A 22820-nucleotide genomic window follows, 5' to 3' on the forward strand; every position below is an offset into this window, starting at 1 on the left:
ATGAGCACATAATCATTTTAGTTTGAAAAAATAAATGCAAAAAGTCTTTAGTTAAAGAAAATAATAAAACAGTAAATAAAAAATAATAGTTCCTATGCCTTGTCAGGCTTTGATCTAAACAATTTAATGTCGTCATTTTGACGTCATAACAAATAACTAACCTAACTTTTGTTACAAATTACGAATTGTTCTCTGTTTTTCTATGTAATAAAAATGCATACAACTGATTATCATACAAATAAGATGTTCTCCACACAAATCCATCGGTAACATTAGCTGCTACCTTATCTAGCTCGTGTTTTACAGAAAATAAAATAAAACTTTACAAAACTAAATGACTCGGTAAAATGATTTCGAATTTCGCTCAACTTTCGAATCAGATCTACGAAGATGTTTACAAAATCATTACGCGCAGAAACCCCAGTTGAAAGTACCGTCCATACAATATTTGTTGAGATGGAATTCCAAGAAGACCTCTGCGTCACTTTCTTGGAATTAACCGCATTCGACAAGAGTATCGTGTTTAACGTGTATAATTATATTAAGAAAATTTTTCCAAATGAAAATTTCAAGGCACTCCCTGCCGCGGTAAATTGTTACAGTAGTTCCGATAACAGAACTTTATTGGCTTATTCTTTTCCTGGAATTATATCAACAAATATTGTACGGACTGTATGTTTTTTTATTGGTCATCGATGTTTATCGTTTACATATAAACTATTCTGTTACAAATACATATAAAATATGTGTTCTATTTTCAAAATGTACGGAATAAGCAGGATAATAAAACCAAATATTTGTCAAATATTCATCTACACTCTGCGCCATCTGCTGTCAACTATACAGGGTGTAAGAAGTTTGACTGCCATTACTTCAGCATGAGATAGAGTAATCATAAATGAACTAAAAAGTTGTATATTACAGGGGCGTAAGATTAACAGTTTTCAAAATACAACGAGTATTAATATTGGGGAGTTTCATCACAACGTGACAACAGCGCTTAACCAAACACTACACAGCTACTACGTGTGCACGCGACAGACTTGTCCTACGGAAAAAATGTAAACAACTATTATTGTGAAACATTTAGTAAATTTCAAGACAATTGTTTTCCAGTTTTTAAATGAATAAAATAAAATGTATCGATTTTGTAGTACGAAGATAGTGTTCTGCTTAAATTTTAGCTCGAATTTTAGTAATTATGATTCTCTTAAAACAGGAACTTAACTTTTAATTAAATCATGAATTTGAAAAATATGTAATTAATATACCCAAAGATTCACGTCGTCCAAATAATCATACGTATTAAAAATAATTTTGCCAAAAAGCAAAATTGAGTAATTTTTAAACGCACAAGTACAAAACAAACTACAACATATGCTCAAAATGTTCACCTCCATTTTCAATGCACGTACGATCCAATATTCGCGCACTTGGTGGAAAACACCTCAAAAAAAGGAAATAGTGGTACGCAAAAAACACTCCGATACGGTCGAATTCCAGATACCAACTGAATTGTGTATTGGTGGACAGCTTAGTACCTCGTGTTAATCGCCGCGCCGTTGTCACATTGCCCAATATGAATTTTATTGAATTTTAAATTCATTACAACGCTAGTTATTTTTTAGAATTAAACATAAAGAAGTTCAAAAAAGTGATAAACATTGTATTGTATGGTATTCTATGCACGCAGTTATGTCAATATTCCTTAATTAATCGAACTTTTGTGCATCAAGTTGGAAAATTTGATAATTTTTTTCTCGGAATTTATTGAGTTTAGGATCCATGTCATATAAGGTTTGTTTGTTTATTTTATTGTATTCTATCGTCTCTTAAAATTAAGGCAGTCAAACTTCTAACACCCTGTATAGACGTAAATCGCACTGTATTTAGTAGTAACACGAATTTTCACTTAGTGATATGGAATATTGGAACATATTTCTGTAAAACACTCTTAACAAACAGCTTTATTTTCATACTTCAAGGATCAAAAACCCACCCGGGGCACTCTAATTTCGAAAATTATCCACGAAACAAGCGTCCTCCGATCGACTGGACAGACTGATAATCAAATTGTCAATTAAGGTCGAAGTGTATGTGTAAGAATGAGATTCTTAATATCCAATTAACTTCACAATGGAGTCACTATTGTACAGAACACAATGGGAACAGGTAGTGGACCACTAACGAAACGTACTACTAATTGGGGTGCACATCTGCGTCCTAAAGAATTGATTTGTAACAGATAAGGATTCTTACAAAATTCTTGGACGTTTTTGTGACATATCATTAATACGTCTTAATATTTAACTATAAAAGCTCTCAGTAGCAGAACTGCTCTAGACAGTAAACATATTCTTATTTAAAAAAAAGATTAGTATCAAGTCCACTAATGTTCTGCAGTGCTAAACTTGTATAGGATATTTCAAGGGATACATCTTTCTGAAAGTAAACGGGTCAAATTCAATATGAACATTTTGTGGTAATTTTGACCAAGAAACGCCTTGTTGAAGTTTGTAGCGTTGTATCATACTAGGACAAACATTTTTTTCTAAAGTAATAATTGATAAAGTTCTACAATTCTTCAAAAATACTCAAGAACAAGTGAAGTTGAAAAGTCTGTCACAGTACCACCTACAATACTTACTTTCAAATTTTTTGCAAAAAGTACCCAAATGATGTCACAATTTGGAGATGTCTGAAAGGATATAACGAGCGTTCAAATAAAAACGTGGTCGAAGTTGGCTCTGACACATTGGACGTAGGGAGTAGCTTATAGCGACCAACTTAACCTCATTTCTCAACGAGCTGTATAGCAGCTGTCAGTTTCAATAACGTTAATGACTATATAACTTTATTTTAAAGAATAATCGTGATAACAATAACAAACAATTAAAAGGAGCTGCGGAAAGTGTCCCCCTCCTTGTTATAACAATAAATTAAAGCAGCTGCTGAAGGTGTCCCCCTCCTTGTTCCATGCACTTTTCATACCTGTTCCTCAAAGAATTAAAGACATTTTCTAAGATGCTCGGGATATTGTTAATTTCACGAATCTTGTCTATAAGTCGAGCCTGCAGATGGTTTAAATCAGGAATAGGCAGTTCAAATATAGTGTTTTTAAGGTAAGGCCACAAAAAGAAATCACACGGCGTAATATCACATGACCTCGGTGGAAATTCATGTTCAGCAATTGAGACTTATTAGTCGATTTTGGAAAACTTCCCTCAACATATTCATCGTCTCGCCTGCCGTATGTGCCCTTGCGCCATCTTGTTGAAAGTAAAAGTTTGTAATTTCGTTTTCTTCCAGCTGGTAAACAAAAGGAGCGATAATTTCTCTATACCTTTGCGCAGTAAGAGTACCATTAAAAAAAATAGGTCCATAAATCCTCCTTGGATTGAGAGCACACCAAACTCCAATTTTTTGAGCGTGTAGAGGGCCCTCGACAAAAAAGTTATCTGTTTTTTCAGAAGACCACATTCTCATATTCTGTGAGTTTACGTAACCACTTAAATGAAACCAGGCTTCATCAGAAAAAAAGGTGATATTATGAAGTTCACCGTAGTTGTTTAAAAACCATTCACAAAATACAGCCCGTCGCGGAAAATCAACTTCATGAAGTTCTTGCTGACAAGTTAAACGATAGGAGAACAAACGCAAATCTTTTTTTAACACTGTATGGCAGGTACCGACTGATACTCCCACCATTTGTGATAAAACACGTACAGAAGTTCTTGGCGCATTTTCCATTATTTGTTGGACATTTTCTTTTAATTCTTCAGTCCGCTTATAAACACTTTTTGTTCTTGAGAAAACACCATTTTAAACGCTTTTTAAAACGAAAATATTCAAATTGATAGCGGCGATATAGCGCTTTGACAGATGACGTTTAAGTTCATTAGCTATACGCTACGCCCTACGTCCAAATTTTCAGAACCAACTTGACCACGTTTTTATTTGAACGCTCGTTATTATTAAAACCTTTTTTAATCCCACTTCTGATACAAAGATTTTCTTTCTCGCTTTTCTCATCATCTAACGTCCTACCATACTCCGGTCTATTTTCCGTATAAAAGAATCTAATATTTATGGGGCAGAGGGTGGCGTAGTCGTCCAGCGGCGGGCGAGTACGCGCTGGATTGGACATTAATAGTTAATAATGTGAGTATAATTACTGAAACTGCCTCATCAATCAGGTGCCTGTCACCCAATCATAACTCGAGAATCATTAATAGCGATGAAATCCACAATATTAAACTACATTCCTCTGGTGAGCGAAATGCAATCTACTGAATGTAATTATTGAACGCATATGGTTATTTTATTCAGTTAGATTACATACATAATTTGTAAATTACACAACTGGATCACATTGCAGTACAATACATATATCACACGAAAAGGAAAAAGAAAAGGTATGGCAGATTCGACAAATTAATATTAAATGCATGTGTTGGAAAAAAATATGGACATCTATAAACCGTTGTAACTTGTAACATAGACTCCAATTTGTCAGAGCAGTTTTAAAAAAGAATATCGCTATCTCGTAATAATTTTTTTCATCCCCTTGTGTGTGTTCCGGAATACGATACAGCTTTTTATGGAAAAGGACTGGTTTTAAAAAAGATTTTAAATTATCGCTCACCACCAGTCCAAAAGCATATCGTTTTCGAATCGGGGTAATTTTTGCTGCGGCGCTGTTTAAAGTTAATTTAAATTTTTATCCAGTTCGATGAAAAATGATTACTTTTTGACGAGAAAGTCTTTGATATTTAATAACCTATCATGGGGCAACACTGACACAATTTTCATATTTCGCATTAGTCGGACGAAATTTTTAATTTAAATGTACCAGGACTAAATCAAAAGCATACCTACATGTACATTATGTATCGTAGTAAAAATTAAGAAGAGTTTATAAAAAAAAATCCCAGAATTAACTTTTAGTCCAAACTTAACGTTTTAAGTTTAGTCTTTGCCGTAAAAAGTTAAAGATACAGATTTCAATTAGCCAATTTATAAAAATGTTAAGTTTTAGTCTTAGCAATATCCTATCTTATATTTTGGAAGTAATACCAAGACCACAACAAGTACACATGCTCAGAAGTCCTCATTTCCTATCTAGCTATACGTATGTTCCGTTACTGATGGCCAATTCTAAGCCTGGGACTACATTTTTATAAAAAAGTTAAAGATATTGGCTTAAAATTAAGACTAGAGTTTAAGATTATTGTAAAGTTACGACTAGAATTAAGATCTTTTTAAAAACTCATTATAGACCCATGTGAGATTGCCAAACTTCCATCAAATTTGTTTGATCAAAATAATTTGATGACATCAAACTTAACTTTTATACCATCAAATTATTCAAAATGATTTGGTCAAATTAATAAAATGATAAAAGCTAAGCTGAAAACGGACCCAAAAGTTATCAGTTTATTTTTTCAAATATTTTGTACTATACGCGAGTGTGAATGGTATATGGTGTATAAAGAATACTTGCGCGTATGGTGACAATAACGAGACTGATGACAATGAGACAATATGAAAACATATATTGGAATAGAAAAACTCGTTTTTTAAATAATTTACTATATTTCTAGCATAAACATCGCATCATTCATTTTATTTTGCAAAAACTCTTCTTCACACTTAAACTTGACAGACTAGAGATTTATGAAAAGTATATCTGGGTGCTCAGACCACTAGCACTACTAGCAGTCCTCATTATTATTTTAGAGAAAGTACCGTGTTAGATCACTACAAGTTAATTTTTATACTTATAGTCCTAATATCTAAAGTTATACATTCATGTTTAGACTCTAAGTAGGTACTTAAACTGACTTTTTTAACATGTATCACTCCCTACTTTTTCAAATGATAAATAAGTAGTAAAAACAAATTTACATTTAAATAAATACAAAAAAAATTAATTCACCAAAAATAATCATTTAATAAAAATTGATTCCAAAATTTTCGATACACTGCCCTGCTTTGGATAAAGACCGAATGTGCAGTTTTGTGACAAATTGAGAAAATTACATTTTCGAAATCTACATCGCATTATACCTACCCATCTACAAATATCAAAAACATAGTTTTTGTTTCTTTATATTTAAAAATTTGTGCATTTTAAATTTCTAATATTGTGTCATTCTTATTTTCTTCGGCGCTATCCTAGAAAACTAGAAAAAAACACCGTATGTGTCTGATATAGACTTATGTGCATGTATTTTATTAAGGGGTACATAGTATAAACGCCGCATGCGACTTTCTTCTCTATCAGAAGCGTTGAAATACGATGTTTTTAACAAATTAAATTCGTATGTGTTCACATACGTTGTTTTAAATTAAACAACAATTAAACATTATTTGCATCACAATATATTAAAAAATTGTAAAATATCCTGTAAAAACATCCAAAATATCATGTATACGATGCAGTGCCTGATTTACCTAGAGGCTGGTGTAGGCTGCAGCCTACAGGCCCCCACCAACTAGGAGCCCCCACCATATTAACAAAAAATTTTTTATGAAAACTAATTTTTTTTTAAGATTTTTTTAATACCCTATCATGAACCAGAAAGAAAAATTATTCTGAAAAATATAATTTTTTATTAAAATTTGAATAGGCCCCCACCAATTTTCAGCCTACAGGCCCCCACCACTGTAAATCTGGCATTGATACGATGTACATGTTCTGGTTCTTCTATTAATTTCTGTTGAAAATGTAGCACGCATACATGCGCCGTATATGCATTTTTATCTAGCAAAATCTTAAATTTATTAAGACAAAACAATAGTGACCCTGTTTTTATTGAAATTGCAATGTTTTCTAACATTCTTGACATACATTAAAAAATATTTGTTTTTCATTTGCGTTGATTCTATATTTTTTGTATAAAAATAATACATGAATCTATTTACTAATTTTATTAAGTGATCTACGCAGTACATGTACATTCACTCGGCTACACGGTACACGGGTAGCAGTGTTCTAGAAACTAGACAGAAGACACATACAGAAGAGAAGAACTAGTCATCATGACAAATTCGGCTCAATTGAGCCGGTTCCGAGAAACCGAAACCGATGAACCGGGTCAACAAAATGAACCAGATTTCTCATCTCTAATTTTGTCAGTGGTTATTATTTTCTTAAAAGTTCATGGTCTGTGTATCTGTTGAACTACTCGATAATGTAGAGAACTGTAATATCTGTTATGTCATGTCAATTTAACTGACGTGTGTGTCATGACGTGTAAATAATAACCTCTTCGATTAATACGAAAACACATCATTTATTTAAAATAAATTATTTAAAAAATTGGAAAATATAAGTAATAATTATGGTTTTAATGACAATGATTGCCCGAGTGGCAGATGGCCTTCCACTTGCGGCAAGTATGCAAGAAGATGAACAGGTTTGTTACTTTTACAAATTGTTCTAATACTTATTCATAACTCATAACATTTTCAGTCGGGAAGAAGTATTTTGGACTATCAAAACCAAGCAAAAATGTTATTTAGAAAATTAGGACCCCAATCTCCCCCTAGATGTACAATAGAAACTGGACCATATTTATTTCAGTATGTTAATTTCATTCGTTTGATTTCCCATGTTTTATAATAAAATTATTATTGCAGTTATTTAATAGAATATGAAGTATGCTATTTAGTATTATGTGAAAAAGCTTACTCAAAAAGACTAGCTTATTCCTATTTAGAAGATATAGCTCAAGAATTTCATGCACAATATGGTAAACGAGTAAATACAGTTACGAGACCTTATACCTTCATAGAGTTTGATACATACATTCAAAAAGCAAAGAAATCATTTACGGATTCAAGATCAAGAAGGAACTTAAATACAATCAATAATCAGTTACACGACGTCCAAAGGATCATGGTACAAAATATCGATGATGTTTTGCAAAGAGGGACCGTTTTATCAGGTAAGATACTCAGTTATATAAGTTATTACAAAACTGTAGACGATGTAAAATAAATTTCAATTATTCTTATTATTAAATTTATTTTTGTAAACTTCTTGAACTTGACATATTTTATACTTCTATTTATTTTATCATTAAAAGTTATCAGTACCTTATATCATAAAAGTCTTATTATGTGGATGCAGTCGTAAATAGATTGCTTTAAGAATGTGAAAACATTGTGTGATAAAAGGACATTGAAAAAATGTAAACATAGCGCATTCAGTAATTTATTAGGTACGAAAAAAGATTGTTTTTATCGTAATACTTTTTTTCAGAATTGGATACCAAGACACAGAATCTCTCCATGTTAACAGAAAAATACAAGAAAGATGCAACATATTTAAACACAAAATCAATGTATGTTAAAGCAGCAATAGGAGGTATAGTTGTCTTTGTGTTTTTCTTGTACTTCTGGGTACTTTAATCGCTGGCCGCAGAAAAATTTTAATTTACAAGTGGCGGAAAATTATTCAAAATGATTTTTATCACAGCTATTTAAGGTGTAAGTTAAAATAGCCTTGTGATAGGATGTAAGTTGTGGTTTATATGCTTAGTGGTACCAATCTTCACATTTAAAATTATTGTATATTGTTGTAATAAATAACACTTATGGTTATATTTTTAACTTGCGTTTTACTTTTTTACTCTAATTTGTAGTAATATATACATATACAGTTACGGAGTATAACTTGGTGGGGATTATTAAGAAAGTTTACTTACTGCATATTTTTTATTTATATTTTATTTAGAAAAAAAGAAATATTAAAAAAAATCAAAATTAAATATTCGCATTTCCTTAATTACACCCATGAAATAAATTTTATCACAAATATCAAGAAAACAATTATCCAATTTCTTTCACAGGTACTTTAATATCCTTTATCTTAATTGAGAGACAATTCTTCATCAGAATACTCAGAAACAAAGAGTAAATTTTTGAGAGACCTGTACAAACTTTCATCATTCTCAGCATTATTCACAATACTTGTAACAACTTCGTTTCCTGATTTAATGCGACCATCTAACGAGTCATCCTCATCATCTACAATTAAGTTTATCAATTTGAAGAACAGCCGATTTAAATAGTGATAATAACTCACCCGAGTCTATAACGTTATAACCACAAAGATGATCCTTTAAAACAACATATATAGTCGGATATTCTATAATTAATTTCTTTTCTAAACATTCCCTTAAAGTTAAAGTAGGATCTAACTCATAAAACTTCTTTCCTTTTGTCTGTTCCGCTTTCATTAATACTCTTATTCCAGGGATATCCGCAGCCTGATAATACTGTAACTTTTCCTGTAAGCAGTTATCGCTTTGCTTGGATAAATGTTTACTTAGAACAGAACTGACTGGTGCAATTTCAGGTACATTTTTATCAGTTAACTTCAAATTATCTGCACTAACAAATACCCAATCTATTTGCCAATGAATAATATTAGTTTTATAGTTTAAATAAGTAGAATTAGCTCTACGTCTTGCAAATTTATATGGTAAATATTTCAATGTAATCCTCTTCGACTTAGCAGCATTTCTCAGTTTCATTAAGGGCTGCAATGTTTCTTTTTTAGTCGAGAAAATATTAAACAGTATATACGTCTTACCCCAGATATGTGTGTCCATCTTTTTCCAAATTTCTTTCTTGACGCCTCTACGCTCCTAGTTATTTCTTCCAACAATCTATAATCACTAGAGAGATCTAAATTTGTGAACTTGTTTAATGGGATAAATTTAGTCCGATCTCGTTGACCGTCACATTCAATCTCCAGCTTATGTATTTTGTTGCATTTTAGAGAGCAAGTTTTGACTTCACATCTTGGGCAAGTATATTTAGCATCGTGGAAAGCACAAACTTCGCATACACCTAACCTAGAAAAAGTAAAGTAATAAGTAGCATCAATAATTCGTAGATTAATTTACTTGGAAGAGGTCCCTGCTGAACTAGTACTTGGTTCAACTTTTATATCCATGGGTTTTGTATCAACTTCCATTTCTTAATATTAATCCTTATAAAATCTAGATATTTGATTTATACAATTCAAAAACAAAAAGCACGTGTAAAATTTCATATTGCCAACACATAAAATTTAAAAATTAAATTTAGTGCTGCCAACAGCATTTACGTATGTATCGATGGTTGAAATGAAAATATACGTTTATTTGTCTCATTTGCCTCCACCGAATCCCTAAATAATAAATTTAAATCGTTTAATTTTTCCTTTTACAAAACTCAGTAAAGATAGATAGTACAGATAAAACAAATTTATATTGTTTACTTTTTGCTTTTACTTATTAATTTTTATAATATTCGTAGAAATATTTAATAAATTTGAAAAAAATGAAACGCTGAAATGTACTCCTTCAAATTTTCTTCGGTAAGGAAGGTCAATATCCTTCTACTCTACTTAACCCCTGTATTAGTAATAGTTTCTTTGACTGCATGTATAAGGCGCCTTATTTGGTTTTATTGCTTAAGTAATTAAGGCGTACCCGTGAATTACCCTTGTGTAATTAACGAGACCAATTCTGATTGGCTATGTTTAAATGACAAATTTTTTATCATTTTATTTTGTGATTTTGTTGAAGTACGGGAGTGGTGGTTGCTGCATTATCTTATCGTTATTCACAATGAGATAACAATTGTAGAGATAAGTTTATTAATTTTATCCCATGATAGCAGAAGCATATCTCACTACAAAAATATGATCGTTTAGTTCTTTTTGATTCACTCCATTTGATTTTCCGGATTTCCTGTGAAGGTCAACATTCCGAGTGAAGGTAGGTATTCACTTTAACAAAAGAATTGGTAATTCGGTAATTGTAGTACCACAAGTACCAAGACCAAGAACGAAAACTTCTGTGGCGTAATAAATCTGACTAATAGTTTATTAATAGTAAATTGAAACGTTCTTGCTAAAATTATCATGACAGGTACTGCATTTTAAATGCAACAGAATAAATTGATTCATTTATACTTTTTTTTAAGAGACAGATAAGACTGATTACAATGTTAAAATCGTCTGTCCAGCATAAGATACTTAATTCTTTGCCTGATGATAGACCTATCACAGCTATACAAGTAAGTGTTTATAGTTATTAATGCCAGGAAATTATATTTAAATTAAGTTATTTTCAGATTATAGAAAACTTGGACAAGTGTCCAGCTGGCTTTTACCCCATCTGTAAAACATACGATCAAGATTCTGATGCTGATTTAAGAGAAAGCTCAATATTCAAAAGCAGTGGCGCTAGATACTTGTGTCTATCAAAAACCGAAGGTAAGCAGAAGACTTGTAATTATCGACAATAAATATAATCTTCCTGTTTTAGGACTGCCAAATTTTGTAGTGCAGGAAATTTTAGTATTAACAGATAAAGCTAATCCCCCGAAAGGTTTTAGTTTATTGAACCGAACTGCCGATAGTGAACAAAAGGCGTGGAGGAAAAAACTATTTTGTTACCGTTTAGTGAATAAGAGAGAAATAAGGACAGCAGTGACCGATATCATAATTTGTAGTCGTCTAAAGAAAGCTCCAGCAGGATTTTCATTTGCGGGGTAAGTCATATATTGTAATATAGCCCTTCCAGTAATGAGTTCTGATATAATCGTAAAATTTGCTTTTTTATGAAATATCTGTCTCACACAAATTTGTGTAATATTGTTGAAAATTAAAGAACTTGTGTTGGCAAAAAAAATAAGAACAAAATATTTGGTTACTGTATTGAGAGGAGAACATGTTTTAATAAATATAAATCATTATGTACCAAAACTACCAAATAAATTACAAATTTAAGATAAATTCCTGTAATACCTTGAATATTTTTGATATGACGAATAATTTAAATAGTTAAGAATTTTTACTTATATCCATTATTTATTGAAAGTGTACTGATAAAATCATGATTATTGTAATCAAAATAAAAAGTAGCAGTGTAATCTGTAGTTCAAAGTACAACCTAGTAATAAGGATAAATAAATCCACTCACAAATTTAAATGTTTATTTACACATAGTAAATATATTGAAGTTTACACATTGTGTTGTGTAAATATTGTTCTGATAGTAGAAATCTATCACCTGGTAGGTATTACAAAATTTTAGTAAACTTAAAACATGAGGATATAAAATATAAACTATTATAAAACTTAACCTCACTGTTCTTAAATTGTATACTTGAGTATATTATTAATCGGTCATGGTAGATTATAACAGTATTATCTGTTGCATGTTCAGTAAATGATAATGGCTATTTCTTTTCAAACAAACTTTTTTTCAGATTAGTGCTAATGCAAATAAATAAAATTTTTATAAGTTAAACCTACAATTTGTTAAAAATCCTTTTGATGCCAATATTATGAGAATGATCACGCGCCATTATTCCATGGCTAGAAATTGGCCTCAATGATTTGGGATCGAGGGGGATTATCCCTCTTTATCCTGCCTCATCTCGTGTAGGCCTGGACAGCCTTCGTAGGTGGGCCCCATCCGTCGTCTACCCCGACCGCAAATGCGACCGGTGTAGGCGCTTTGTGGGACCTCCTTTTGTCCTGGCTGGGCCCCGCCGGCTAGGGCCCTTTCTTCTGGCGCTCTTCTTGCTTCGCCGGCTCGTCTGTGTAAACCCCGGGGGTAGTGTCATGTTTATGTGTGGTATGGTTGGGTAGGGTAGTGCGGCTATGCAGCCTGGGATGCGCTTTGCTAAGGTGGCCCTTAGGCTAGCGCGGGAGGGGAGGGTTAAGGAGGGTATGGGGGGTGTGTGTGTGTGTGTGTGTGTGTGTCGTTGTCTTCGTTTCTTGATCCTGGCTGTCTCTGAAACAGAAAAGGTTAGCGGGCAGGGGGGGGGTCATTGGGGTGGTCACCCAGGGTCAAAAAGTTGGTGTCTAGGTCTTTTGTGTTTGTCGGTCACGTCGGGTACGTAGTCAACGGCTTGCCTGAGGAGGGGATTGTCATGTCTAGCGGCTACGTCAAATCGTTTCTCCGCGTTTTGTCTTATTGTCTGTGTAGCGTTTGTGTATTGTAAGTCTCGTAATATGTCAGTGTTTCTTACGTACCAGGGCGCGTCGGTGGCCGTGCGGAGGGCTATGTTTTCCACAGCCTGTAATGACTTTAAGTGGCTTTTTGCCGCGTGACCCCACGCCGTGGAGGCGTAGGTTAGCTGCGGTTGAAGTACCACCTTGATAAGCGTTCGCTTATTCCTTAAACTGAGGGTGTTTCCACCTTTGAGTAAGGGATAGAGCCTAGCCCTGGTGGTCTTCGCTCGCGCCACCGTCTCCACGATGTCCGGTTTCCACGTGAGACGCTGGTCCATCGTCACGCCCAGGTATCGTGTTTGTCGATTCCAGGAGATGGGTTCCTGGGATAGTGTCGGTCTGTCAAGGTTTTGTGGAATTTTTCGTTTGGTAAAAAGGATAGCCGAACTGTTGCACCAGGTTTCAAGTTGCTCTAACGAGTTTTGGTAGATTATAACAGTATTTGTTGCATGTTCAGTAAATGATAATGGCTATTTCTGATCTACGGATTGGGATGTGATTGTCAGGTCGTCGGCGTATAAGTATATGTTGGTGTTGGGGGGATGTGGGANGAAAGATAAATTAATGATATTATCTTAATACTTTAATGAAACACATAATCTATATGACTAATAAGGAAAGCACCTTACTTTATCATAAGAATTTTCAAATATTGTTTAATTTTCACCTTATTAGTTTTTACAAATAAACAAAAAAGATTGTATGAACATATCTCCTAAATAGATTACAGGTTAAATATGATGAAACTTACGCTAGGGATTTGAATAAGTAAATGCACAAATTAACTGTATTTGTATGTAGTTGAATAAATTGTCAGTAACTCTAAAACCGAGTCAAAAACTAATTGTTTCACAGAAAGGAATTTTATTTTTTTTTATGAATACCATCAAACATATATTTGAAAAATACATACAGTGCTATCCAAAAAGTGTGCACCACATGGGAAAAAACTTTATGCATGTCGTTAAAGCAAAATAGCGCCTATCGAACTTCATAGAACATTTGTTGTATATGAGGGGCAGACGAAAAATGCAAATAGTCCCAAGAGTAAAGTACTCTTATTATCGACCCTAGGGGAAAATGTTATAATGAAAAGTTATTTCTCTCTAAAAGATTAGCCCGAGTACAAAGTTTCAGTTCATTATGTTGAAAAAGCGATTCCTGACAATTTTGCAACTTTCCCTCGTACGTTCGAGCAAAAACATCCATTACTAAAGTCGAGTTTTTTTAGTACGCTTCTACCAGAAAAACATAATTCTTGAAAACAAGTTGAATCAGGAACTAATAAAGGCCGTAATAAAAATGGTGTAGAAAATAACAAATTTGGTGCAAGCTTTATTTTATGTTCAAGAATAATATGAAAAACTAAGTAAAATGGTAAACCTCATATAGACCACTTCAGTTACAATTCATTCGTTCGAAAAATATTAACCCTACTATAAGGTGGAAACAATTTTTATTTTACAAAATAATGCAAAAAAACAAATAAGAAATACAAAAAGAAAACTGACATCATTAACAATCAACTTTTTATATCATTCACTAATTATTTGTCAAAATTATTAGAATGTAAAAAATGTACAAGCACCAGAAGATTAAAGAATGGCATTTTAGTACCTCTTATATCAACAATGCGATACCGATAGCAATAGATAAAGACAATTTATCACTCCAGTAAATTATGTATTGAATATTATTGTATCTCTTTGTCGCACATACTGTAACTACAATTTAAGTTATTGTTAGATAAATTTAACAGGACCAAAATTTGGAATGCTCTACACAAATATAAGACCTTAATTAATTAACAATAAACTTCTATTAAACATATTGTCTGTAATTATGCTTTTTTTTATTTCCATTCTCAAAACTTTTAATCATTGCAATGTTACCACAAGTCTGGGCATCTGTTAAGGTGTTTAATTAAAAATTTTGAAAATAAGGACAAATGGTTTTCAGACAATACCTTGCAATGTGTTTGTAATTATTCTAAATTTTCCAAATATAAAAATAATGTTGTTTTTGTTGATCTGAAAGATTTTTTAGCAAAATAAATAATCAAAAATTGATTTTTTATCCGTTTTGAACTAACTACTGCAGGACTTCAACCATATACTGGGTGTTTTTAAATGAAGTAGCAAAAATTGTACCAGTGAATGTAGAGCCAAAAATAAGAGGATTGAAGTAAAAATACCTTGTATGAAAGTTGCACCCCTGAGGCGATATACCCTCTTAAAAGAGGGGATTGAAATTCTCATTTTAAGGTTTTTCTTTAACATGGGGAATGCTAGAGACACGAAACTTGGTATTAGCATCCTATTAATAAAGAGAACTTTTCAATATTTTTTCGATCATTTGTGTATTTTATAAAGGAGTGAAACAGTCAACCCCATTGCAATATTTTATTAAAAATTTTTATATGAAGCAAATTATTTATTTTAAAATATTTATTGGGAAGACTGATTTATTGCGCAACTTTTTTACCATTTGTAATTTTTGATAAAACCGATAGTTTTCTAGTAACAAAATTAGACGCGTCATCGGTCACTAAAGGGGTAATTGCGAAAATTTGTAAAAACAGTAGGCGGATGTCATAACAAATAAATTGTTATTTATCATATTAATAAATTGACACTTTCTGTCAATAAGCTGGTAATTTAATAATAACATTAAGAATAATTTGTTATTAATTAATGAAAAATTTTTGATAACTTTTGACTATGGGACATGTATTAGGTAAAGTTATTTATCTGAAATAAAAGTTAATACAAACGAAAAACAAGAAATGCAAAATTAAATTTAAAGAATATTCTCGAAATAATTTCCATTTTGCTGCAAGAATAACCTAATACGTCTGTGGAAGTTATAACGCACTCGCACAAACAGTTCTTGGTTATTGCGAAGGTCATCTGCTGCCTGAAATATTCTTAAGCGTAGTTCTTCTGAGGAGGCAACAGGAGTGGCATAAACAATACTTTTACGTGTCTCCACAAAAGAAATCCATAGGCATTAGGTCAGGTGAACGTGCAGGTCAACAAACGGGGGCATCAGAACCACGACCAATCCAGTGATTCGGGTAATTTAAATTTAACCATTCTCTAACGGCAAGTGTACTATGTGCAGGCGCCCCGTCGTGCATTTACCACATCACCTGACGTGTAGCGAAGGGTACATCCTCAAGTAATGTTGGAAGATTTTCGTTCAAAAATCTCTCGGCGGCTCCAAGCTTGTGTGGAAGAATAAAAGGACCTACTAGAGTATTTCCAAACGTTTAACCAAACCATCCAAACGTTTAAACTGAAATTATGTTGACATCTTGAAACAAATATTTCATGAGTATTTTCTTCCGACCATGAATGAACATTATGAAGGTTTAGTGCACCTACTCTAGGAAAATTTGCTTCATCGGTGAAAAGTATATTCATTAGGAAATTTAAGTCATGCCTGGAAATATTAATGTACCATTGACAAAAATCCACATGGTTAGGTTAATCAGGGTCATTCAATTCTTGCACGGGTTGATGGTGAAAAGGGTATAAAAGATTTTCATGAGCTACATTCCACACAAGACTGTGAGAAACTTGCAGTTGCCTGGACACCTGGCTTGCGCTTGTATCACAGTCTTGTTCTAGATGTTCCAGTATAGCTTCCTCAGTTTCAACAGTTCGGACATTACGCCTTCTTCCGGCACCCTCACGATTGTGCTGAATTTTACCAGTTTTGCAAAGCCTTCTTTCCACCACTGAAGCCAATGTTTGTCTATGAGGAATCGGTCAGTTTGGATATCTTAGGTGGTATAATCTTATTGCAGGGTTACTATTTTTTCTGGATTCGAAAAACACTTGGAGCATGTCGACATATTCGTCATTGGTATAAATATTATTTGCCATAATTATTCTGATAATAAATTAATCAATTGGTACTAATTTATTGATTGACAGAAAGTGTCAATTTATTAATATGATAAATCACAATTTATTTGTTATGATATCCGCCTACTTTATTTTTACAAATGTTCGCAATTACCCCTTTAGTGAACGATGACGCATCAAATTTTTTTACTAGAAAATTATCGGTTTTATCGAAAAATTACAAAAGGTAAAAAAGTTGCGCAATAAATCAGTATTTCCAATAAATATTTTTAAATAAATAATTTGTTTCATATAAAAAATTTCTAATAAAATATTGCGATGGGGTTGACTATTTCACTCCTTTATAAAATACGCCAATGATCGAACAAATATTGAAAAGTTGTCTCTTTATTAGTAGGATGCTCATACCAAGTTTCGTGTCTCTAGTATTCCTCATGTTAAAGAAAAACCTTAAAATGTGAATTTCAATCCCCTCGTTTAAGAGGGTATATCGCCTCAGGGGTGCAACTTTCATATAAGGTATTTTTACTTCAATCCTCTTATTTTTGGCTCTACATTCACTGGTACCATTTTTGCTACTTCATTTAAAAACACCCTGTATATTCCTATTTTCAGTCAATCCTCATACTGCATAATTTTAATTGAAAACAATCATTCTTATTAGTTTTCTTATATTTACAACGGTATTAAACTATGCCAAATAAATTCAAAGCAATTTTTTCTTAAAAAATCCGATCAAATGTATTCAAACAAATTTTTTGAATTTATTTGCAATAGTTGATTTTTCAAGTATATACATTTCAGGGAACTGAACGGAGTTACTCTTTGCTACAAGATGGGCAACGTTCAGGACGGTGGTGATGCAAATGCAGACTCGAACAAACGTGACGGAAACTCATTCCCTTCTCCCCCAGTTAGGCCGCCAAAACCATCACCCATGTCCCCAGGCAACCCCGTATATCCCTCGTTAGGAGAATCCGACCACGATTACGAAATTCTTAGGCCTGGCTATCCCGCCTCTGGACCCACGAGGCCCGCTCCCAAGCCCCCAACACCAGCAGTGCCTCATCAACACTCGACTCATACTCTTGGTATACCTCATGCTCTGGATGGTGTACCGTTCATCGTGAATCCCAAGTTCTTGACTTCTAAGACGGCTGACAAGGTAAATACGTACTAAAATACGAGATACAACTTTTAAGAAAGCGTTTTTGTTTTAGTTTCAGTTCCCCAAAATAAAAGCAAGAGCGATGCAACAAATACTCAGAGATTACGACTACCCATTCACAGTGGAGAGACAAACTTAAATTTAAGCTGACGATTGCTGCACTTTTTTAACCTTCCAAGAACTGCTGTGGGATTGTTTTTATTCTTCTTGATTTAACCTTCGTTCCTGTCTTTTCGTCCACGATCTTTTAGTTATGGATTGTAACGTAATGTTAGAACCTTTTAATTAAGTTTAGTCGTGATTGTGTAAAATTTTGATGTTATATTACTAATTATTTTAATATGAATTTCAGTAATTTGAAATTGTACGTGTGATAGCGACCATTTACATACACATTTTAAAGCACTGAGGAAATATATCTAATGTAGTTAATATATTTATAGAGATTATTCGATTATCATTATCATACTGTTAGTTAGTGCCAATATTTTATACTATAAGTTTTTGTAAATATACTGTAATGAGTTACATATTGCGTTTTGTTCTAAAACCTATTTTTTTTTTTAAATCGAGACAGAAAAAATCAATATGTTCATAAATTACTTAAAATACGCACATGATAAGTAAATAGAAATCGAACTGATATCTTTTATTGAATGAAACTGAAAATTCAAAATAGGAATTCCCCAAAATTAACGCCTAAAAAAATTTTGCATATTTACATTTTGAGGAAATTATAGGTTCCAAATATCCCATAGAATCAATGTAAAATAAAAATTATTTGTTTTTTCTTTACTGTGCTAATGGAATATACACCAATAAAGCGGGACAACTTGTATATGTAAGAAAATCATCCTTAAATAAAGCTATTTTTAATTGAACAAAAAGTTGTCCCTCTTGCTTGAATCACGAAAGAGTCGAGGTATATTCCATCTGGTCTAAATATCTATGGTAAATCCAATGGAAAACGCTATTAGTAACAAATGTAGATCAAATGTAGCGTATGACCGCTTAATGATAGTTCTAATGAATCAAAACATACAACGAGGTTATGTTGACGAAAAAAGATATTCATTGTAACCTCCTGTGTTGATGCATGGTCTTTTTATGGCATGGCCAAAAATTCGCCGGTTAATGGCTCCATAAATTTTATTAAACAATGTATATTATTCATATTTATTTAATTCAGATTTGTTTAATATTTATTTTTTTAGGGCAACCATATTTTTTGGATTTCGCTGCAAAGCTAAACTTGTACACACCAGTCTTTTTAGAAATTATGTAACAATTGCTAAAAGAGAATTAGAAGTACCAACATTTTGTGATGTGCATATAAATTTGCCATATAATTTAGTGGTGAAACCCCTAAATATTCACAAATATCACAATCTCGATAAGCTGATAATTCAAGTTCATCCAAGCATAGAACAGAATGTAGAGCATGATATTGATGGAAATCAAGTAAAAATATTTAACAATAAGGAAGTAAGTCACGATATTCCAAATGATATATTTTGCAGTGTTAAAGCACCAGTTAAAGCCAGTAAGTATTTAAAATTGCTAGCCAACCTGTTAAAACTGAAAATATTTTCTTTCAGATGTCTATGTTAACTCAGAAAAAGATATTAGCATTGGCTATTTTCATGGTGACAAATTGCATCTAAACACTAATGAAGGCAATATATTTATTGATAAGTTTCAAGGAACGTCTGTAAATTTGAAAACTAACAACGGCAACATACGTCTCAAGGAATTTATACAAGCTTCGACGATAACTGCGGAAATACTTAATAGTGGTGTAAGTACACAATATTCTTTCGGCATTGTGTTTGTGTTAATTCTGATATTGTAGTCCATAAGCAGTGGAAGACTCCAGGGTTTAGACCTCAAACTTAAAACTAATAAAGGAAATATTTCCGTCGAATCTGCATATTCTTATAAAAGTTTGTTCGAAGTTGGAAACGGTAATCTTGATCTTCACAATATTCATAAGACGTGTACAATTTTGCTTAAGAAGGGGTATATGTACTTGGGTAGATATAAAGAAACCATATTTTCTATTCTTAATAAATTGATTATTTCAGCTGGTTTCGATGGTGGTCTCGACGCACTTATAGAAAATGGTCACGCTGATATCCAATTAGCCAGAGTGACTAAAGACTCGGAAATAAACCTCCAGAATGGTGCTCTAAACCTTAAACTAGCCGATGCTTGCCAAGATTACGTCCAATTCAAGATTCAGGCTAAAGACTGTGATGTAGCTGAAAATATCAAATCAACGATAAACAGACTTGGAGATGTCATAATTTTGACACCGGATATTAATGAAGATAATACGGTTTCCGTCAGTTGTGTCAATGGTGCAGTAAACGTTGAAAGCGCTTCCTGGCAAGATATGATTAAGCTTAAATTGAAGAAATAATTTATTTGTAACGTTCTTCCAAATTTAATATTATATTATTTTTAATTATGAATTTGCTGAACATCTCATTTATTTATAAGTAGTATAGTTTATTGAATTTACAAGTATAGGTCTTGTATTTTATGTGAAATAAGACTGTCGAACGGGTTTACCAACTATAAGGATCTTAATGGAGAATTAAACTGATGTATATTATACATACAATTTTTTTTATGTAGCTGTAGCTTTTACTTTATTATATTACAGCCATTTAAAAAAACAGTTTACAGTTCGTAGTTATGTGTATAAATTTTAGCCCAGTGGCTAATTTATGGCCAAGAGACTTAAAATTGCCAAATCAAAATAAAATTAAAAACCATTTCGGTTCAAAAACTGATGTTTCAGGTTCGTTCGTTTTTGTGAATGTTTAATATTAATATTTATTCTGATACTTTTAAAAATACGTTGAAAAAAGATTAATAATAAATACAGTGTCAGGCTTTCACACGTACTTCCAATTTTCTTTTGAAGACAGTTCAAATAAAATTTGCTGTACTGTTATTTTTAACAGTTTTACTTACTTTCTGTTTATTGAAAATTTTGCCACCTGTGAAAAAATTAAAAGAAAAAGAATGTCGGGTTATTTTATTTAAACAATTTTGCCTTCCAAAAATCTCACACTGAAAAAACAGACAAATACAATTCTCACAAAATTTTTGGGAAACGTAACGGGAGTGAGAAATAATCTCAAGTCTATTTGAAACTTTTATTAATAACCATATTAGTCAAAACTCTAATAACTTTGAACACATACTTACCTGTATAAAAGTAACAGAGTTTACTTACTTACTTACTTTTAGAGAAAGATGATAGAAAAACTATAAAAATACACAGGACTGTAAACAGGAAGATTTACTGGAAAATTGAATAAAAAAATTATTTATTTTAAATCAATAAAAATTCTCAAGAAACGGCCCACGAGACAAACTCGAAATGAATTCAATGCACCCTATCTGCTATAGTCTGTTCAGAGGAACAGAGGATTCCTCTGAAATAAATTTTATCTACATCAGAAACGCGATGACTGAATACCCGTGTATGTGAGCAGAAGTCAGAAATCTGAATCACAGATACAGCTCACCAACATGGGCTCGATCAAGAATCACAAAAAAAACCGGACCTTAGGTATTACCAGTGTGAGATTTTTGGTTAGACAAATATAGTTTAAAGGGGCGCTATCGCAAATAGGCAACCAGCAATACATTTTTATAGATTTTATTACACAGTTTGTCTAAATATGAATGAATGCACAAATAATAGGCTCTCCCAAACATATTGAAGTTAGTCCGGCTCTGGTTCGGCAAAAAATACCTTAGAACGACAACTGTGACTATCGTCCTCTTTTCGACAGTATCCAAACTATAGAAATGTTGAAATACGAAGGATTTCTTCAATTGTTCGGCATGAAAAGATGACGGATAATATAAAATATCAGAACATGTACCTTTCCTGTTTTATCCAATTGATTTATAAAACTACTCAATAATTCTTATTAATTCATGTATAAATAGTATCCCAAAAGCATTCTGCTGGGTGTGGGTATGTTTATAATACCGTATGCGTTTATCTGTATGTTCAACAGTCGTGTAAAGTTCAGGAAACGTAAGATAACAAAATTTCCTTCTTTTTCCTTGCTTAAAAAAAATGTGTTGCCAGTTGTCTCGCACCCTGAAAACTTGTATGAGTAGTACAGTGAAGAGATATCGTTTCTAACTTGCTTAGATTTTTTAAACAATTGAACAAAAAATTCATTGAAAATTGCGCATAAAAACCCCCCCTAACGCAGATTTTCTATACTTCATTTGAAAGTTTGCTGCTTGTTCAAAAGCGGCAAATTACTAATTTCTTTACAACAAAAAGTAATTTAAGTTTCAAACTAACTCCATTTTATAGAAAATCTGTGTTAAAATGGGGGAAAATCTGATATTTGTGCATTTATTCTTATTTAGACAAACTGTGTAATAAAATCTATAAAAATGTATTGCTAGTTGCCTATTTGCTATAGAGCCCTTAATAAAAATAACCTTCGACTGATCCATTTGGCTAAAGGTTTATTTAAATTATTTTTTTTATTCATCACGTGGCAAAATATCTGATAAACAGGAAAAAAAAATCTATATTTTCCATAAGCCCCTAAATCATTATCTACGTTTGTTTCTTTAGCAAAAATAGATAATGTCGGTACAAAATTTCGCATAGTTGTGTTCCTCTTTTAGGCCAGGAAAAAGAGCTAGGAAATGACAACTTCGCGACTTTTTGTTTCGGCAAGCTGAATTTATCACTATAGATGCT

The 22820-nt window shown here is 32.5% G+C and overlaps 4 protein-coding genes across 9 annotated transcripts; 3 read left to right on the top strand and 1 right to left on the bottom strand.

The window, feature by feature from the left end:
- Positions 1-7232: 7232 nt before the first annotated feature.
- On the top strand, positions 7233-8619 carry LOC108904440 (vesicle-trafficking protein SEC22b-B). Its single transcript, XM_018707002.1, has 4 exons — positions 7233-7421; positions 7478-7587; positions 7645-7952; positions 8270-8619. The coding sequence occupies exons 1-4, from the start codon at positions 7347-7349 to the stop codon at positions 8416-8418; spliced, it is 642 nt and encodes a 213-aa protein (XP_018562518.1). The 5' UTR covers positions 7233-7346; the 3' UTR covers positions 8419-8619.
- Positions 8620-8709: 90 nt separating this feature from the next.
- Positions 8710-10063, bottom strand: LOC108904439 (box C/D snoRNA protein 1). Its single transcript, XM_018707001.1, has 4 exons — positions 9921-10063; positions 9605-9869; positions 9095-9551; positions 8710-9036 (listed from the first exon to the last, which is right to left on the bottom strand). Exons 1-4 carry the CDS (start codon positions 9989-9991, stop codon positions 8879-8881), a joined length of 951 nt encoding a protein of 316 aa, XP_018562517.1. The 5' UTR covers positions 9992-10063; the 3' UTR covers positions 8710-8878.
- A 531-nt stretch (positions 10064-10594) lies between these two features.
- LOC108904438 (multivesicular body subunit 12B) lies at positions 10595-18595 on the top strand. 6 transcript variants are annotated; one of them, XM_018706994.2, is made up of 6 exons: positions 10595-10778; positions 10987-11079; positions 11137-11278; positions 11331-11556; positions 17704-18064; positions 18120-18595. In XM_018706994.2, exons 2-6 carry the CDS (start codon positions 11008-11010, stop codon positions 18204-18206), a joined length of 888 nt encoding a protein of 295 aa, XP_018562510.1. In that variant the 5' UTR covers positions 10595-10778; positions 10987-11007; the 3' UTR covers positions 18207-18595. The 6 variants fall into 6 exon arrangements, with proteins under 6 accessions (XP_018562510.1, XP_018562514.1, XP_018562515.1 ...); XM_018706998.1 differs by having other exon boundaries at positions 10596-10778; positions 11127-11278; XM_018706999.2 differs by lacking the exon at positions 10595-10778 and adding an exon at positions 10812-10931 and having other exon boundaries at positions 11127-11278.
- Positions 18596-19129: 534 nt separating this feature from the next.
- LOC108904442 lies at positions 19130-20706 on the top strand. Its single transcript, XM_018707004.1, has 5 exons — positions 19130-19228; positions 19282-19610; positions 19666-19865; positions 19920-20100; positions 20152-20706. Coding segments are annotated over exons 1-5 (1050 nt in total). The 5' UTR covers positions 19130-19226; the 3' UTR covers positions 20490-20706.
- Positions 20707-22820: the final 2114 nt, after the last annotated feature.

The sequence above is a fragment of the Anoplophora glabripennis genome, unplaced genomic scaffold, assembly GCF_000390285.2.
Source record: "Anoplophora glabripennis isolate ALB-LARVAE unplaced genomic scaffold, Agla_2.0 scaffold133, whole genome shotgun sequence".
NCBI lineage: Eukaryota > Metazoa > Arthropoda > Insecta > Coleoptera > Cerambycidae > Anoplophora > Anoplophora glabripennis.